This window comes from Carassius auratus, chromosome 29 (genome assembly GCF_003368295.1).
Source record: "Carassius auratus strain Wakin chromosome 29, ASM336829v1, whole genome shotgun sequence".
Classification (NCBI taxonomy): domain Eukaryota; kingdom Metazoa; phylum Chordata; class Actinopteri; order Cypriniformes; family Cyprinidae; genus Carassius; species Carassius auratus.
In genome coordinates, this window is record NC_039271.1 from 1,007,388 (window position 1) to 1,027,784 (window position 20,397).

The window sequence follows — 20,397 nt, forward strand, 5'->3', positions numbered from 1 at the left end:
TATAAAATCATTGATCTGTTGTCACTCATAATTCTTAATAATATGTAATCTTTATTTTTTTTTATCTAAACTTTGTAGCCTTAATTTAAACAATCAAATAATCCTAATTGGTTTGTATTCACTAAATGCTCATCTTGAAATATTACTCGCAATATGTTATTATTCCCATAGGTGTCTTACTTTATAAAGACATTTTACTTACTAAGAACTATCCGAAGTCACGTAGAAGGTTTTCTGCAAAGTTTTGATAATGCTTATAATTTTTTGGAGGCCTTAGAAATTTTGGGATTCTTTTTTATTTTAAGTATTATTTTTCCAGTACTTTTCTAGTCGCCTAAGGTGAGATCATGTTGGATGGACTCTACTTCGTCGTTATAGGTAAAACATAATAAATAATATTGTTTATGCAGAGCTTTGGGAGTTATTAGATAAGATATCTTATGGTCTACCAGATAAGCTATAATATTAAAAAGGATAATTCAGGATGCATGATCGACATGGCTGAAACAAATGTGTGACTTGTTTTTATAATTTTCGACTTTATTATTGGAGCACTGGTCGGCGTCCAGTATCCCCGTTTACCCCTCCACGGGTTTACATTTGGTGAATCTGTCTCCCCCTCCTGTCTCGTTCTCGGTTTCTTTCCTCTATTATTTTCCACTCAGATTCTCGTGGTTTAAAATGGCGGCGTTGAGCAGCGCCGAGTCCCCACCGCCCGTCTTCAACGGAGACGCCATGAACCGCGATCCGGAACGGGACCCGGGACTGCACGAGCTGGGCGCGGGGCTCGAACCCGACTGTCCCGGAGGAGCGGCCAGCACCGAATGCCAACAGGACATTCCCGAGGAGGTACAATGGGGGAGTCGGGGTTAGAGCAGAGCTCCGGTGTTGAGCGGAGCTGGGCTAGATGGAAAGGTTCAGGAAACACCGGCTGTAATACGGATCGTGTGGGTATGCAGTACATTGCAAGGGCCGAGATAATGCACGCATATAACGTTACATAAATATTTAGTAGAGAAAATGTTATAACGTGCTTTCATGCATTCTCGCAAGGTGCATTTCCGAATGACGCCATTTATAATTCTCTCATTGCAGTTCCCTGAGCCAATGTTTATCAGAAGGCCTGTTCGTGTTTCATTTTTTATATATCCCCCCTCCCGACCCCGATGCATAGCATGCATGCTACATATCTCACCTTGCGATGCATCTTATTAATGGGAAACTACAGATGCAACGGGGAATACTATAGCGGCTTGCTTGCATGGTTTTGTATCCTTTGTGTCAGCAGCTGGAGCGAGCTGCGAGTCTGCGTTCGAAAGGATTTACATTTACATTTAATTCTGCAGTGATGTCATTGTGCTCGTGCACTGGGCCCTGCGAACGTTCTACATTTCTTTTTGATCTCGTGCAAATTTATTGCATTGTGCATGTTTCTTGTAAGCTGTCAGCACACATCACCTATGAGGCTTATGTTCCATGGACACACTGGGGTATTTCTTGGGCACCTTCTGCACACTTCAGGAGCATCCAGTTTAAGTTAGCAGCTGTGTTTTGGAACCTGTTTGACCAGCTTTCGTGTCAAGCTATCCAGACACCATATCTACCATGTTTTCAAAACTCTCCTTCTAGCTTAATATGAATTTTCCAGGAGCATCCACTCTTTCTGATTCATTTGGAAAGTAAAAAAAGTTTACACCGTCATACAAACCCAGCTATTCAGGAAACAGTTTACCTATTTTACTGGCAGACTAGTTGGATTAAAGAGCTGCTTGTGTAAGTTGTTGTAGGAGCGCTTAGTTCCAATTAGATTAATTTTACTACTGGCTGCTGTTACAGGGTTAGACTGTAACAGTACTGTAACATACTTGAAGTGAAAAATGTGGTATTGTTACAGAATGGCGAAAGATTTACCTGAGTGAACATTTTATTGATGACCAGGGTAGGGATGCATCGATCTGATACTCGGGATCGGTATCGGCACCGATACTGGCATTTTCTGTAGATCGTGTATCGGTCAGACGAGACTGATCCAAATCCGATACTGTGCGTATACTATTCTGTGTTATTGTTGAGCCCCACGAAAGGCACAAAAACATTATAAAGATCCAAAACATTTTCATGGACGTATTTCAAGTGTTTTGAAGCTGTTCCATAGTTCAGTGTGAGGTACAGATTAATATCAAAGTCATTAAATTCAGGTTCACACAAACTCTTCTCTCTGATGTGGCTATCTGTCATCCTCCGTTCAGCAATCAAACTCCATGTCGCGTTCGGTTACTACAGTCAAAACGATGAAACTCTCTTCAAGAGCGCACAGTAACTGAGGTTTAAAACTGTTAAAAGAAAAGCCTCAATAAACTAATGCACAGATTTAATACACTACGTATCAATATCTCTTCCCTTTGTACTAGTGATGTCCGGTTTGCGAACGAATCGTTCGATTTAACTGGTTTTTCATACTTCACCAAATCGGACTGAATCGTTTGAAAAGGTTAATGTCTCCAGTTAGCATTCATCCACAAATTACCTAAATTGTTTTGCACAATCAAATATTATTAATAGTCTTTCTTTTTCTGTCCTATCTATCACATGTTGCTGCCTGTATTACTGTGCTATACATTTAAAAGAAAAGTCTTTTAGATTTCTATTTAAATGGATATACTTGTTTTTTCATGAATGTATTTTACAATACAGAGAGCAATATGTTGCATTTTACCAGATTTTAGACTTACTTTTATTTGTAAATGAAATATTTCAATAGAAATTATACAATTATTGTGCGTCCATGATCTTTCTAGGATCTAGAGTATCTTTCAGTGCTGAATTATCCACTAATCTAGTTTATAATAGTATTTTTGTCATAGATTATGATTATATCTTTTTTTATTTGTTATTTTTCATTCAAATTAAGTTATGTGTATATGTAGTAGATTGTGATTAACACAAAAGATTGATGATCAGGTCAACACAGAGAAGTATAGAAATTCTACATTGATTCTACATTGGATCGGTATCAGCAGATACTCAGAATTTTCTGTATTTTTTTTTTCAGGATTTTTGGGATAGCATGAGGATGAAAAAATGATGACAGAATTTGTATATGGCTGCAAGTATTTCACGTGTATCTATTTAAATGGTCTCGGTTACGTTGCATCATGCTGGAAACGCTGTCTGTTACCACATGGGGTTTGCTTTAAAAGAAAGCCTCGTAACAAATGTCTGTTTAAGAAACTGTCAGCAATCTTTGTCTGTTTATCTGAGTTTATACTGGCAAGACTACTGAGAAGGTCCCTTGTCACTGGTGCCTTTTTTCGCACTAATTTGACTAGTAGAGCCAGTTTATCTGCACCGTTGATTAGGAATCAAGTGGCAGCTTGACTCTCGGAATGCAGGATTTTTAAAATCAGAACTAAAGTTAGATGAACTTAAATGTGCTATTTCAAGGGGGTGTTGAGGCATTCCAAGTTTCTTGAACGTCTACTGGAAAATAGTTTCTCCAAGTGGTGATCATAATAAAGTTTACTTGTAAAGCTTTGTAGCGCTGTCAGATTGTGTTTACTTGGCTAGGACATTTCCCAGTGAACTTTGGAGTATTTTATGATGCTGGTTGTATTGCTTGGCAAAATTGAAAAATGTTTATTGGCTATTTGGAACAAGTGCATTGCTTGCATGTTTCCTAGAGCAAATGCTTGGCTGAAATTTTGTAGAGAAGAGAGAAACATATAGAATGTTGAATGTGATAGTACTTTTTTCCCCCGTGAATTGCAGTTGCGAACAATCATGACATCAGTGGTTTTAAAAGCATGCTGTAATTGAAATGTATACAATCTTCAACCACTAAAAAATCAAGATCTATTGTCTCCTGATAAATTTTGTATGATGTTTAAAGGGTTAGGGTTGTGAAAGTCAGATTTTTGTACATCAAAGTTGCATAAAATGAACATTTAGGATATCAGAGCTGACTGATAAAGATGATGATTATTGTCATTTTATGAATTTAGTAATGCACAAACAAGTTGAAGCAGTTTCTTTGCTAATGCTCACTCTGTATGTTTACTTCACACCTCAGATTTAATCACTATATCACAGTTTCTGTGGGCCGGGCTAGAGACAGCCGTCAGTGTTAGCTTTCACAGCTTAGTAAAGACAAGCAAATTATTTTGTTTATTAGATTCAGCACGGCATGAGGTCCTCACTTCTGCATGGTCAAGTTCAAAGATCCTTGCTCAAACAGGAGAACCTAGGAATCATCTAGGAAAGGAAGCTGGGAAAACTGACTTGCTAACTTTATAATTTTCCTTCCAGATATGGAACATCAAACAGATGATTAAGTTAACCCAAGAGCACCTAGAAGCCCTTTTAGATAAGTTTGGAGGAGAACACAATCCACCATCTATATACCTGGAGGTGAGTTGGCCCAGAAAAGAGTGTTTGTCACGTGTGTGAATTGAGAGTAATGTAATGTTGTTTTACTATACCAAGAAAGTTAATTTAAAAAGATGGATGATATACAGAATGTCATGAATGAAGTGACTTGAATTTGACACCATCCAGTTAACTTTTGGGCTTTGTTCAAAAATCTAGAAAATCTAGTAGCATTTTCAGGCATTATAGATCATATTTTCTTAAAGTCAGGTGTATTTAAAGGTCCCGTTTTACGCGCTTTTTTGAAGCTTTGATTGTGTTTACAATATGCAATATAACGTGTTCATGTTTCGCGTGTAAAAAAACAGTATTTTTCACACAATTCACCTATCTGTATACTGCTGTTTTCACTGTCACAAAAACCGGCTGATGTCTTCCTTGTTCTATGAAGCCTCTCCTTCACAAATACGTAACGAGTTCTGATTGGGCCAGCGGTTCCTGTGCTGTGATTCGACAGCAGCTGAGAGCAGGCTGCCCTCCTGGTAACATGATTGGGGTAGAATGCACATGCTGGAGATGTATTTATAGTCACAGGAGGAGCGTTTTTACCGACGAGATGCGCATGAAAACCGCATTCGTTTTTTTGCACAGCCCTAACATCTAGTTAACAAAGCTAAACAGCGTTGCCCTTTGTGTAATAAGTTATAGAAACTGTTAAACGCACCAACTTAAATAATAAAATACACTTACAGGTTGTGGTCCATAGACAACGCCTTCTCCAGACAAAGAGGGAACTGCTCCATCTTTCAAGAATAATCTTTGTGCAAATCCAGCATTAAACTGATTGAGATTGAGAAAGTTGTCCTCAGCAAGCTGTCCTCAGCAAAATGAGCTGCACATAGTTTTACATGTGCATTATAATTTTCGGGAACCGAGTTAAACATTAATTGTAACCATTAATCTCAAAGTACAGCGTTCCTGGGAAGCCCAAACAAGGTGATTGGACTCAGAGATGAAAAAAAAACAGCGTTTCAACAACATGGCGACAAACACAAACAGCTCTTCCTTCTTCGTCGGAGCGCAACAAGGCCACGCCCCCTGTTTGTGAATTCATGTGGGCAGTGGTTAGTCAAAAAAACTGTTTTAGTGACGTTATTACTGCAGGAACTAGAGGGCTGTAGTCCAAACGGGTCGTTTTTTGTAGGCGAATTCTGTTAAATCAAATATCTCGCTTGGAATTGAACTTTGAGCTTTAGAATTTTACAGATATTATTTATACTCTAACAACAACATTACACAATAAGTAAAGTTTAAAACATGGAATCACGAAGAAGGGGACCTTTAAGACACCACTTTTAGACAAACTCTAAGGCAGCATCCCAGGTATCCATCTTATAATGCATTGCAAAATGCATAGTGCATAAATATGTCCAAGTTGGTAGGAGAAATTATTCAAAATTCAAAAGGACCAATTAAAATGGAATAGTGGAATATTTGTGTGTGCAAGTACTTATGTTTATTAGAGCTTAGCAACGTGCTAATGGAAAACTACTATGATCACTTTTAAGGTTCCGTGTCAGTTAGCATGCTGCTTTACAAGGGATTCAGAATCTAGGGGGGTTTGGCAAATCATTTATCTAATGTTTGAAACAACTGAATACATTTAAAGGAAGAAAAGAACTCCTGAATGTCTTTAGTTTGTAGCCTTTATAAGTAGCATTTTCCCTCGTGTATGCCATAACTGCTAATGGATAACCCCAGATATTTATCCTTCAAGAGGTTCAAAAGAACGAGCATTTATGCGAAGCATTTTCATAAAGTATTAATGACTTATTTCCTCCACACCACAGGCATATGAAGAGTACACTAGTAAGCTGGATGCATTACAACAGCGGGAACAGCAGCTTTTGGAGGCCATTGGGAACGGAACCGAGTTTTGCTCCTCGCCCACACCCATCCTTCTGGATGTGAAGGGACCGGGCACCCAGAGCGCCCCCGCCACCCCAAACACCTTAGCTGTCCTGCAGACCCCTACAGACCCAACCCGAGGGAATCCCCGCTCGCCCCAGAAACCCATCGTAAGGGTTTTCCTGCCCAACAAACAGAGGACAGTGGTGAGTGATTGATTATTGTTTGGTACTGAAAATATAAAAAAAATTCAAAATCGTATTATAACTGAACGCTATAATGTAAATGCTGCATACTACTTATATAATACTGACCTAATGACAGAATTTGAATTGGGGGTTTTGGAAAAAGTAGGTGCGTTATATCTGTTATGATCTGCCCACTTCTGGATTTGATAAGTTTGGTCATGAATGGAGATGGTAGGATATTTTGACGATTCTTCACAGTAAGATTTCAGACAGGGCTTCTGGAAGGAATTTCCACTCCAACCAGATTGTAGAGCGGGGGGACTCCATGGGAAATGAGCAAATGTAGGTGACCCCCTTTATTTTGATTATGTGCTCAGCTGGTCTCTGTTGGTTTAGCAAAGAGAAGCGGCAGTATGAGCTGGAGCCAAGAAATCAAACGTGGCCAGACGCAACTACAGTCTCACTGTAAAGAGATGAAAGTTTGTGGTTTATGTGCGTGTTTCAGGTTCCAGCTCGTTGTGGGATGACTGTGAGAGACTCCTTAAAAAAGGCTCTGATGATGCGAGGCCTGATCCCAGAATGCTGTGCGGTTTACAGGGTTCAGGATGGGTAAGAACTGTATTCTGAACGCATATATTAACATCATTAGTTCTAAAACAAGCCACGCTGCGAGTTGTACTTAACGTTTACTGACCGTCCCGCCCACATTAGGGAGAAGAAGCCCATTGGCTGGGACACAGACATTTCCTGGTTGACGGGGGAGGAGCTCCATGTTGAGGTTTTAGAGAATGTGCCACTGACGACCCATAATTTTGTGAGTATGATGAAACTGACCACAGACTGGTTTAAAAATAAATCTGACAAAAAGGAGTTAAGTTAGAGCCGAGTGTTGACATGTCATTGGTGTGGTCATTTCTGCTCTTCTTAAATACACCTCGACATGTTGAAGACTCGTTGAGGTGTTTCCCCGCTTGTCAGTAATGCATTGTTTTTCAGAAGCATCTCGTTTCTTTGGAATGACTCTTTAAGTGTTATTCGGCGACTCAACAGGTGCGAAAGACCTTCTTCACGCTGGCCTTCTGTGACTTTTGCCGGAAGCTGCTGTTTCAAGGCTTCCGCTGCCAGACGTGCGGCTACAAGTTCCACCAGCGCTGCAGCACAGAGGTCCCGCTCATGTGTGTCAACTACGATCAGCTGGAGTGAGTGTTCATGGGAGACTTTTCACTTCTGCATTATCCATGAAAGGCTGAAATTTGTTCCATGCGTAATGCACAGTAAAATAAAGCATGTAAATACTATTAGTCTGATTACAGTTTTGTGCTTCGGTTAAGTGATGGTTATGCAAAATTAACTTGTACTGATGTTATAATTTTTGTTTATAATTTTGATGTTCAGTTTACTGCTGGCATCAAAATTTCTAGTGCACCACCCCTTTACCCAGGAGGAGCCGTCATCCGAGGGCACGACACCCATGTCAGAGATGTATCCCTCCCTCCCTCCATCCGAGTCCACTGGGTGAGATTTTAGTTCACATCTGCACTCTAGTGACCATGTAGTAAAGTAAATCTTATTAATACATAAGGTAACACTTTAGTATGTTGACCAATTCTCACTATTAACTAGTTGTTTATTAGCATGCATAATACTACCATATTGGCTGTTTATTATTACTTCTTAAGCACATATTTTGCATGACCATATTCTAGATCTTTAATCCTACCCAATACCTAAACTTAACAACTACCTTATGAACTATTAATAATCAGTAATTAGGATTTTATTGAGGCAAAAGTCAGTTATTTAATAGTTAGAACTGGACCTTAAAATAAAATGTGACCATATGTAATATTGAATATAATTATGTCAAACAGTTAATAATTTATATTTATATATTTTATATAATAGTGATATATATATATTTGTTAATACAATTTTTTTTACACACTATTGTTCAAAAGTTTGGGGTTGGTAAGATAAAACATTATATAAAAAAAAAAACTCAAAGAAGACTGTTATGCTTCCCAAGGCTGTATTAATTTTATAAAAAATACAGTAAAAGTAGGTATATTATGAAATATTATTAGATTTAAAAATAATCGCTTTTTATTTCAATGTTTTAAAATGTAATTTATTGCTGTGATGGCATAGTACATTTTCATTACTGCAGTTGATATGATCCTTCAGAAATCATTCACAAATAATTTCTGATTATGAAAAAGATTTTGCTTAATGTTTTGGTGGAAACAGACATTCAGATTTGTGATAAATAGAGTAAAAAATAGGAAAAGTATTTATTTTTTGTAACATTATAAATGTTTTGGTTGTTTATTCTGATCAATTTAGTGCAGCCTTGCTGAATAAAAGTCTTTATTTCTTTCAAAACAAGACATAAAAACACCACTTACTGATCCCAAACTTTTGACTGGAAGTGTACACAAACACACACACACATATATGTAGTACTTACTGCTTATCTATCTTTTAATTGATCATTTATAAGGGTCACGTTAAGTATATACTATAGCGTGTAAGTGGCTTTAATCATGTACTAGGCTGAATTTCATTGTCTGTTTTCTCCAGGTCTCTGTGCCATCCGACTGTGTCCCCATCCAAATCCATCCCTATCCCACAGTCCTTTAGACCTGGAGAGGAGGACCACCGCAACCAGTTTGGCCAGAGGGATCGCTCTTCCTCAGCCCCTAACGTCCATATCAACACCATCGAGCCCGTCAACATTGATGTGAGAACTGGACAGTTCAACAGCTAATCGATTTATTTTAGGCAAAAGCATTTAATCCATTTTAATGTAATAGGTCCCACTTTAAAATGTGACTCAGGACCACAAATCCAGTCTTAAGTCACTGAGATATAGTTTTAGCGATAGCCAAAAAACTGTATGGGTCAAAATTAGCGATATTTCTTTTATGCCAAAAATCATTAGGATATTAAGTAAAGAACATATTCCATGAAGATATTTTATACATTTCCTACCATAAATATATCAAAACTTCATTTTTGATTAGTAATATGCATTGCTAAGAATTTATTAGAATTTTTTGCACCCTCAGATTCCAGATTCTCAAATAGTTGTATCTCGGCCAAATATTGTTCGGTCCTAATAAACCATAAACCATAAACCAATGGAAAGCTTAATTATTCAGCTTTCAGATGATGTTTTAAAAAATTGACACCTAAGACGGGTTTTGTGGTTTTTGTATGTAAAAATACTACTAAATATTAATATTGTTAATATATGAAGTTTGCTTTAGTTTTAGATACATTCTTATTTATTTACATTTTAACAGATCTTTTTGTTTTTTCACTATCCTTAACCATATAATCTTATTAATATAATTTGTTATACCCAAAATAACCAAAGGTACATTTGCAGTGCACTGCAAGCAAAAAGCAGAAACTGTTACTGATCTCCCCTAGTCCCTGCTAATCGGTGTTATTTCTGTACAGGATTTGATCCGTGATCAAGGCTTACCGAGGTCAGATGGAGGTAAGTGCTGTTCGAATCAGGAAACGTACACTGAATTCAAATGGCTTTCCGTCATCCCATGTCTTTGTGCTGTCTCTGTGTCATTGGCCTTAGAAGTTTGGGATAGCTGATCCATTTCACTCTGCCTGCTAGTAAAAGCTGACACACAGGCCTTTCTCTCCCCTGTCCACTTTGTGAATCGCTTCAGCTCTTTTCTTTATCACTAGCGAGCTGCTGTAAACGACTAATTTCTAATCAGTGTTCTCAAAACCCGCCCCTATCCTTACTGCTTCGTCAAAACATGTCCCAGAACTGTTTAAAGGGATAGTAACCCCCCAAAATGAAAATTCAGTCATCATATATTCACCCTGATGTCGTTCCGAACCTGTATGACTTTCTTTTTTTGTGGAATCTAAAAGAAGTTGTTTAGAAGAATGTTCGAGTTGCTCTTTTATTAAAACGGGTTTAGAATGATATAAGGGTGAGTAAATGATAACTGAATTCTCATTTTTGGGAGAACAGACTATATACACAGATATAATTAAGAACTGGCTCTGTGTCACCAAGAATTCGCTTGATCCTTTCTAAAGAAGCTCTGAGAGTAGACACAGGATTTTGGTAGTTGGTGACAGGAAGTGCACCTGAGCTTCGGGGGCCAGTGATTCCGTGTCTGTCTCTCTCCCTCCTGCAGCCCCCTCGCAACACCCAGCCCGCAGCTTGAGGAAGAACCGAACACGGACCTCAAGCCCCCTTCTGTCCTCCCACCCCAATGACATTGTCTTTGATTTTGAGCCTGAGCCAGTATTCAGAGGTAGCTAGGCCTTCGTGCGTGGCTGTGTTCCACACCTTGTCTTGTCTTTTGCTTGTCTGTCTGTCTGTGTTTGTCTTTCACCTTGTGTGTTTTGTTGACATATTTCACTCCTCCTTGTTTAAATTCTCACTTTCTCTGCCACTCCTCTCACGCAAACATTTTCACTGACGTATAATGGGCTGCAGTCACTTTTCCTCAACTCCTCTGTACACCACAAACTCACTAAGGCAAAAAATTGCACATATTTCACTCAAAAGATATTTCAGATGTGCAGCCCCTAATGATAAATGGTAATAACTCAGCAAGTCAGCATTGAATATGTTTTATATTGCGAACATATTTTGCAATTATCTAACACCCTGTTAATCATTAAATAACAGATAAGTAATCTTTAATAAATCTCGAAATTAATACTCATTTTGATAATTGATAGATTCATTTGATAGATTCACATGATGATTCATACTGTAAATGTTAATAGTGTGATGCCTAAATTCACTTGCATCTTGCATAATAATAATAATAATTATTATTATTATTAGTTTAGAAAGTCGTATTGAATGTTGCCATTTATTAATTATTTACCATAATGTAAAAAAAACAAAAGATATATATATATTTATTATCGGCTTAATTGTGTTATTCTAATATTATTTCTCATTTCTAATTATATTATGTAAATATTTTTTATTTATATTCGAGTATTATTAATATTTTGAATTCACTTTAATTGTCATTTTCAGTTTGTTTTTACTTGAAGTAATTTGATGTGCTTTTTGTCAATTTAGTTAGTGTGTCTATTTAACTTAAATTGTATTTTTTCAGTTTTATTAATAAACTGTAGTAATTAAATTTATTATGTCAGTTAGTTGTCAAGGCCACATTTCTAATTTTCATAATTGATTTATTATTATTATTATTATTATTATTTTAAGTTCACAATTTTCATCTAATAGTTATATTTTATTTCACTTAATAAAAACAATTGTATTACTTTTAGTTAACACTGGTACAGACCAGAATTGTTTGTTTTAATCCTTACTTACAGTATATTTAGCATACAAATACATTTTTGGGGGTACTTTTTGATTTGTCCATTGGGAAAGAGATGGGATGTGTCTCAGGATTTGATAGTATACTTCATTGGAGGCATACATCAGACGTGACCCTTTCCTCTCTTACTCTCTCCTGTGTGACTCTTAAGATTAGATTTTTTCCTTTTGTCTTCTTCCCGTTACTCTGTCTCTCTCTTCTTTGACTTGCATATTTCCAGTTGAAGTAACTGTATTTTGTTTCTCGACCTCTCGTGGTGCCAGGCTCTACACCGGGCCTGTCGGCCACCCCTCCTGCCTCCCTGCCTGGTTCCCTGCCCAATGTGAAGGTGTCCAAATCACCCTGCCAACCGAGAGAACGGAAGCCGTCGTCTTCATCTGAGGACCGCAATAAAATGGTGCAGATCTCTTGAACTTGACACTTCTAGTCTTGGTCAAAGTTAATTCGAGATGGTTTCTGACATTTATTTTGTTTCATATTTAGAAAACCCTGGGTCGACGGGACTCGAGCGATGACTGGGAGATCCCGGAAGGTCAGATCACCCTGGGACAGCGGATAGGATCTGGCTCTTTTGGAACCGTCTACAAGGGGAAGTGGCATGGTAGGTCCTGTGAAAGAGTTTTGGTCTTCAGATTAAAAAGGAATGTACAGAAAAGGCTACAGTCTTCCTCTTCCTCATAGGTGATGTGGCGGTAAAGATGTTGAATGTCACAGCTCCCACTCCACAGCAGCTACAGGCCTTTAAGAATGAAGTGGGTGTCCTCAGGTAAGATATTATAAGGCCCAAAATTGCTAAAATTGTTCATGATTTCAAAACAGAGATGGTGTCTGTCCGAACTGTAGGTTTTAGGTAGTGGTTAAGCAGTTAAAACAAAAATTGAATTCCTAATACCATTGCTTTTTTCTGTGTTATTTTATACATTTTTATATTGTTTAATGTATTTTTTATTGCGAAAAAAAAAAAAGAATCTAAAGGGGTTTAAATTACCCCAGTTAATGGAAACAGAGTTAACCATTAAGTAATAAAATATCATAATATTTATTTATTCCTCATTGTTTATTTTTTTTATACATTTGTACTAATTTATAAAAAAAATTATTACATTTTTGTTTGAAGTAAATAATCAAAAAGTATCCCAGTTGTCAGTAACCCGGTTGTAAAAATGTACTAAATTATTGCATGTAAATTAATCTATTCATATTAAATATAATACAATAAAAACAAATCACATGTAATATTAAATTTGACCTCAATATTTGTTTTATTAAAAAATTAAAAAAAATAATCAAAAGATCCCAAATTAAATGTTATATATTAAATTGTAAAAATGTAAATTATTAAATCAAACCATTAAATATAAAACCGTATAAAATAATAAAATGAAATCAATGGTGTATATAAAATTTAATTTGACCTCCTAAGATTGACTATAATCATAAGGCCTAAGCACATCCTTTCACTGACCACTGACTTTATTGTATTAAAGAGTTTCTATTCTTGTTAACCGATGGTATCCTGCCAATTCTTTTTGAAATCAAGCAATGAAACTATTTAAATATTTACATAAGTCCCAGTTCACTAGTTATTTAAAAACCTTAGATTTTTTTGTCATTAAATGTTAGTCTAATGTTCTATCAAAACATTGTTCTGTCAGAGCACACTGAACATTTGTTCTCTCCCGCAGGAAAACCCGCCATGTGAACATCCTGCTCTTCATGGGCTACACCACCAAACCCCAGCTGGCTATAGTTACACAGTGGTGTGAAGGCTCGAGTCTCTACCACCACCTGCACATCATCGAGACCAAGTTTGAGATGATCAAGCTGATTGACATTGCCCGGCAGACAGCTCAGGGCATGGAGTGAGTGACACTCAAAAGCTTTTAGAGAAAATGTAATATTTAGAAATAAAGAATCCATTTAGTCTTCTAGCTTGAATAGAAGGCGTGAAACCTGCCGTTGTTATGATACTCAATTGCTCGGGTTATAACACTTTCTTCCACAGCTATCTGCACGCCAAGTCCATCATCCATAGAGATTTGAAGAGTAACAGTATCCTTTGTAAAATATTGATTATTATAGTAATTTTTAGCAATCTAAAAAAAAGGTTCGTATTGGCAGGCATGTGTGCATCTGCTTGCTCTTAGCCTTAACACCACCTCCCTAGATATCTTTTTGCATGAGGACCTGACCGTAAAGATTGGTGATTTCGGTCTGGCTACAGTGAAATCCCGCTGGAGTGGCTCACACCAGTTTGAGCAGCTTTCTGGCTCTATCTTGTGGATGGTGAGTGAAGGAGCATGTCTTAACTATATTTGAGTTTCTTCTGAACTGATATTTGCATCTGGACTGACTCATTGGTCTGCTTCAGGCTCCAGAGGTAATCAGGCTGCAGGATAAAAACCCATACAGTTTCCAGTCAGATGTCTACGCGTTTGGTATTGTGCTCTACGAGCTCATGTCAGGGGCTCTGCCTTATTCGAACATCAACAACAGAGATCAGGTGAACCTCTTAGAAGTGTGTTTCGGGTGAACTATCACTTTAAGCAGTTCAGATGGTGACTAGATGGAATTTTATGACCAGTGATTGTTTTTCTGCCCAAATTTTGCCTGAAATTGATTAAGTACCAACCCTCTACATTGCAAGTAAATGACTTGTATATGCGACTAAATTTTACTCTGGGTGACTAAATGATGTCTATTGTTACCCATTGGCTAATAAACTGTTCGATTTTACTCGCCAGTGTGTGTGTTCGAGGCTATTATAGGTTTAGCACATACAGTGGGTACGGAAAGTATTCAGACCCCCTTAAATTTTTCACTCGTTTTCCGTTTGAACGAACGCAGACTACGTGATTAATATTCATGAACCCAGCAGCTCATCAATCCGTAGTGCATTGTATATTGTTAGTATGGTAGTAGAATTTGTAGTAGTATTATCTTTTAATAATAATTAATATTATCTATTGCTATTTTTTTTATTACAAAAACCCTGAAGGACTAACAGTATCTTAAGAATCACCATCAGTTAAAATGACAAATATGCATTCATACATGGTTACCAAGTTTTAGTTCTAATCATTAAAGTTATATCATTATATTGTGCTTAATAATAATAATCTAACAGTCTAATAATAATCTAGCAGTCTGGTGAGTAAACAAAAAAAAGTAATAGCCAATGGCGATTATATTGCCAAGGTGTGCGTAGAGGGTTGAGTACATAAACATGAATACTACTTATGCTTTTTTATTTTATCTTCAGTTTTGAATGTTTATGGTACTATGTGTAATGTACTAGTAAAAAGGATTTAGATGACTTAAATGTCTGTACCATGACAAATTACTGCCAGTATCTGAATATTGTAGAAATGACAGTGCATATCTTTCATTGTATAGATTATCTTCATGGTTGGCCGGGGTTACCTTTCTCCTGACCTGAGCAAAGTGCGCAGTAATTGCCCCAAGGCCATGAAGAGACTTATGGCAGATTGTCTGAAGAAAAAGCGAGAGGAGAGACCTCTTTTCCCTCAGGTAATGTTGTGAAAACCTTTTTTTGCTTTCCCCATTTACACCTGTTAATTATTACACTCAATATCCTGTTAATCTTGAGTACCTATAGAGTAGTACTGCATCCTTCATAACTCCAAAAAGTCTTTAGTTTTATTATATTCATAAGAGAAAGATAGTCTGTACCGATTTTTCCCGGAAAAACACGACCGGCTGGAGGCGTGACGTGTGGGCGGAGCTAAAGAATAACGAACGCCAGTAGGCTTTTGCGTTGAGAGTGTTCGGAAGCTGTGACATTACCGTGAGGAAAAAAAAACATCATCCAAAACAAACCATGGCTAACAGTCAGATTCAGCCGTTTATTTATGATCCAGAATCAGATCCCGAGGCTGAAACTGAACGAGAGCAGCAGCAGCAACGACTCGCTCCGAGCGGGGCTCGAACCCGGGTCTCCGGCATGGTTGTCAAACTGGGCTTTGTTTGTAAAACAGGCATCTTCGAAATGCAGGGAACAAACAAAAACACTTGCACAACTACGTTGATGCTCTGTAAAAATAAACTCCATCCACTGGTCCCTTAATGCTGTTTTTTTTTGGTAATCGATGCAGGGTTGTCTTGTATTTTTGGAACAGAAATACTCCTTCAAACGTACAACTTAATTTTTGAAACTTTGTCCATGTTTAGCATGGGATTCCAACTCTTTAACAGTGTAAAAAAAACTCAGTATGCATGAAATAGCATTTCACCCCCCCCTTTAAGGTAACAACAAAAGAGTGGTATTAACAAATTTTTAATAAAAAAAAAAGTGTGTGTGTGTTAAAATATTATTTTAATCATTTATTTATTTATGGCAGATCCTGGCCTCGATTGAGTTATTGGCACGCTCTCTGCCCAAGATCCACCGCAGTGCTTCTGAACCGTCCCTTAACCGCGCTGGATTCCAGACAGAGGACTTCAGCCTGTATGCTTGCGCTTCCCCCAAGACGCCCATTCAGGCTGGTGGCTATGGTAAGTACACGTACACAAACATTGTTGTACCCTTTTTTACTTGTATTGCTTTAATAAGTATGAAAACTGATACAAAACGGTCATTTTTGCCCTCTTTTAGGTGAATTCTCAGCATTTAAATAATGCTCCAAATCCTAAAGCTCCTTCCCTTGTCAGTTTTTGCGATGCCTTGTGTTCCTACGGTGGGTTCATCCATAACAACAAAAGGAATAGTTTTCAAAGAATGTGCCGTTTTTATTCCTCTTTACCCGAAGAGCTACGGCCTCAATGGAATTGCTTTAAAATAAAATGATCTCTGCAGGATGTCATTGCTGAATTTACGAAAATGTCATAAACATCACATAGGACAACTCGATAAAAAAACGACTGAGGTGAGAAACCAACAGCTGGTCACTGGAAAGGAAAAAGGCAATCAAACCCAAACAGATTTTGGAAGGGAATAAAAACCTTTTCCCAAGAAGAAAGATAAACCGGTTTGGGATGAATGATATTGGGAGCACAAACCCCACCTTTGCTCCGCCCCTGGAGTGGAAAAACATAGCACTGGCCAATCAGAAAACCGGGTCCAGTGGCATGGAATGATGGGAAAGTTGGCATAAGAGAGGCCATCAAGACGCAGTCGTGGAAAGGTGCTGAATGTCAGGAGATAACTTGAATAATATTTAGAAATGTTTTTCTCTTGCACTGAGTTTGTTCCGTGGCAGGAGTTACTAATAATATAGATTTCTTTTGTTTTCAGAATTTTTTCCCCCATCAAGGGTCATATGTTGTAGATAAACATACCCTTTTTTCTGTTACAGATATAGTTTGTGAAGCGGTATAAATGAAGCAACCATCAAAAGACCTCATAAATATATATATTCTTGAATAATATATAGGTTCTTTTGCTTTTAATTCTGCTTCAAGACAAACTCTAGTACTTTTTTTTGTATTATTTATTTTGCATTTCACGTCCCCACTAATGTCCCACGCAAAGAAGCCTGGGTAAATGTTTTTAGTCTTGGATCACCACAGATACCATACAACATTTCCCTGGTGGGCAAATTCAAAGCCATTTCTGCGCTTCTAGAGAATGTGATTTTAGTTTTATTTTGTTTTGTCTCCTTATAATAGCTGATGTCATGTCTCTGAAAAAGTCAAAGGTCATATTATTTAAAGTTTCTTGTAGAAAAACCCACTGTATAAAGCAAACACGAAGCCTTGCTATGGAATTACAAAGTGGGCGTATTTCAGATGTATTTCTGTACTTTTCACTACAACTTTATTCATTAGAAGCCATTCCTTTGAGGCCGTAACAGTTAATTGATTTCCTTTTTTTTGGGATCCATCATGTGACAACTCTTCAGACCTTGCACCTCTGGATTCATTCCAATATGTTTGTTCACGGGTCTTTTTTTTTTAAAAGTTTCATATAGTTTTTCTTGTGTTATAGACAGGCAGGCCTGCAAAGTTACATTAATTTATATTGCTTTAATTTTATTACTTTTTGTTCGGTGTTGTCTCAAACTCTCGGAGAGGTGTGTGTATGTATATATATATTTTCTCTCACTCATTCTGTGATTTGCTGAAATGGACATTACGCAGTGTGTCTGTGCACTTTCTATAAATGACTGACACAGATAAGCAATTTTGCCTTTTTAAAGACTTAATATATTTTGTCATATGAAGAGGTTAAAGCATGGTTACCGGATTGCATAATGAATGAAAATCGATTTCAAAAGCAGGCAGGGCCATGGGACACTAAAAACCAAAGCTTAATCCTCCTAACGCCATCTGTGTCCACCTTCACCATTGCTGGAGAATAGTTATCTGGATCTTCGACCAAATCGATTCGCTCTATGACTCAAAAGGCTTCCTGTTCGCAGAATGCGACAAAGCGGCGACTCTTCGTTTCAAGTTGGTCCAAAGACTTCTACGTCAACCTACTAGCATAGCTTTGGGCTGTAGTGACACTAGCACTGTGTAGCCCCGAAGTTCACTGTGGATGGTGGAAGTGGCCTTGTAGGGATGCTTTTCGTAATTCAGCCTCTTCTAAGTGAAATAAGTGGCTCCACCCCCTTTTTTTTCGTAGGAAATGACACTTTTGCTTTTGGCTCCACAAAATACTTGATGTTGCACAGATAACCGAGGCTTTGCGTGAGGACAAGCACCCCATCTTCTTGCTTCTTTTCAGGTGGATTAACTTATTTATTTTGGTTCTCTTTTTGATTGTTTTTATAAGAGCGATGCTCTGTGAATTGGTTACGCCACTTAAACTTGCCGTTAAGGAGAGAGGAGCTCCACGGATCCTTTCGGTCGTGACGGTGGTCACCGTTTTCACATGTATAGTTTGTGACGAGACGTTTGAATGGACTTGTTCTCAGATTAAGCTGGCAAACCTAACATGGGTTGCGTATGGAGATGGTAGCTGTGTATTTTAAGAATGCTCTATTTATTTTCTATGGGAATGTTACTGAGGTCTGACTTGTGAAGGATTGATCCTTCTTGACTGGAATACTTGGGGACCTACTTAATTAAAACTCAGAGATACACATAAATATATTCTCTAAAAACGTTTTACTTTCACTACCCAACCCCCTGTTTTATTTGCTTTTTTTAAAGCCTTCACCAAAAACCGTCCGGATTGCATTCTCTTTCTGTTGCCTTGCCTGCACTTTAAACCCCCAGCCAGTGCAAGTTCATTCAAGTAAGAACTATCATACAAATGTTTGGGAGACTCTTTTCATCTGTAAATAGCTGTACAAAGGAAGTACTGTCCGTTCGCTAGGAGGCATGGAGATAAAAACAATGAAATGACTTCAAATGTTTCAACTTACGAGATAAAGGTTAAGAAAAGACGTTTTGATAGGTGAAATTCTGAGATGTTTCTGTGTAAAAATATTTAAGATTGTATAATATAAAAGGAAAAAAGAGCTTAATGTATTTGTTGTGAATATGAAAAACTGATATATTAAAGACGTGCATGAAAACTGGCTAATGTTTTTGTGCTTTATTTTAATTTTATGGGAAATTTAATGGGAAGCACATCTTGCTTTTAAATGCGGTCACATTTAACACTTTTGATGCTACATTTATTTTCTGTATTCTTCTGTAAAGTTTAAAAGGAGTTGCCTTTCACTAGTTCTGCCCACTCTGCTCCTCCAAATCTTTGTTTTCATCCATCAGAAGAGATGCTGTCGTTTTGTACTATTTAGGTTACCAAACAGACTTTCTAACTTTTGGATATTTAGATTGTCTTGGTGGGATATTTGGATACTACTAGACCGTAAATGCTTGTTGCAACATCCATGGGTGAGTAAATGCGTTCATATCTATATCAATTTCTTGTTAACAGTTATTTCAAAATGTATATATTAGTGTGTATGTATGTATTTATGTATGTATATATTGTTTGCTTGAGCTGCAACCTGCTCTTAAGGTTGGCCGGTGCACTGACCAGTCGTTTTACCCCCAGCCTGTGGACGATGTACATCTGCCCCTTGACCTTTTTCCATTCTGGAGAAATCTGTCATATGCCCAGATTTGTACAGCAACGTAATCTCCTAATGTCAGACAACTCTCTCAGATATCTCCCATATATGTAAACCATACTTTTCCATACATTTCTATTTTCATACACAAATCTTCTATATGTTTTTTAGGTCAAAAGTGGATCTGAGGTTGTCTAAATTTTTGCCCGGTTCAATACTGGCAGATACCTATTTTACCTGCCACCTGCCTCTAGAACTTATAAATTACAATACATAAACATGACTCATTTGTTTACAGTTCAAAAGTTATTAGCATAAACATAAGTGCAACTTTGAACTGTTGGTGGCGCTAGAGGGTTTGAGTTAGAGACTTCAAACTTGCTACAGTTGTTTTTTTAATGATAACCAAGGCTGCATTTATTTGCTTAAAAATACAGTGTAACAAATATATTGTGAACTATTATTACAATGTAATTCCTGTTATGCAAAGCTGAATTTTCAGCAGCCATTATTCCAGTTTTCAACGTGACATGATCCTTCTGAAGGCATTCTGATTTGGTGTTCAGTTATTATCAATTACGATTGGTTCCTAATTATTAAAAA

At 37.4% G+C, this 20,397-nt stretch overlaps 1 protein-coding gene across 2 annotated transcripts; it reads left to right on the forward strand.

Annotated features, from left to right (window-relative positions):
• Positions 1-541: 541 nt before the first annotated feature.
• On the forward strand, positions 542-19,296 carry LOC113047804 (serine/threonine-protein kinase B-raf-like). Of its 2 annotated transcripts, XM_026209105.1 has the most exons (20): positions 542-849; positions 4,306-4,407; positions 6,216-6,479; positions 6,967-7,070; positions 7,173-7,275; positions 7,512-7,660; positions 7,857-7,976; positions 9,042-9,201; positions 9,927-9,966; positions 10,637-10,756; positions 12,073-12,206; positions 12,293-12,410; positions 12,491-12,575; positions 13,495-13,671; positions 13,815-13,861; positions 13,977-14,095; positions 14,181-14,312; positions 15,206-15,340; positions 16,171-16,324; positions 16,425-19,296. In XM_026209105.1, exons 1-20 carry the CDS (start codon positions 682-684, stop codon positions 16,445-16,447), a joined length of 2,454 nt encoding a protein of 817 aa, XP_026064890.1. In that variant the 5' UTR covers positions 542-681; the 3' UTR covers positions 16,448-19,296. The 2 variants fall into 2 exon arrangements, with proteins under 2 accessions (XP_026064890.1, XP_026064891.1); XM_026209106.1 differs by lacking the exon at positions 10,637-10,756 and having other exon boundaries at positions 543-849.
• Positions 19,297-20,397: the final 1,101 nt, after the last annotated feature.

Bases quoted from the DNA above. Each gene is read 5' to 3' on its own strand.
- LOC113047804 (XM_026209105.1), top strand. From the start codon at position 682: ATGGCGGCGTTGAGCAGCGCCGAGTCCCCACCGCCCGTCTTCAACGGA. The intron at 850-4,305 runs GTACAATGGGGG...TTTTCCTTCCAG, and splicing joins AACAGGACATTCCCGAGGAG to ATATGGAACATCAAACAGAT. The intron at 9,202-9,926 runs GTGAGAACTGGA...ATTTCTGTACAG, and splicing joins TCGAGCCCGTCAACATTGAT to GATTTGATCCGTGATCAAGG.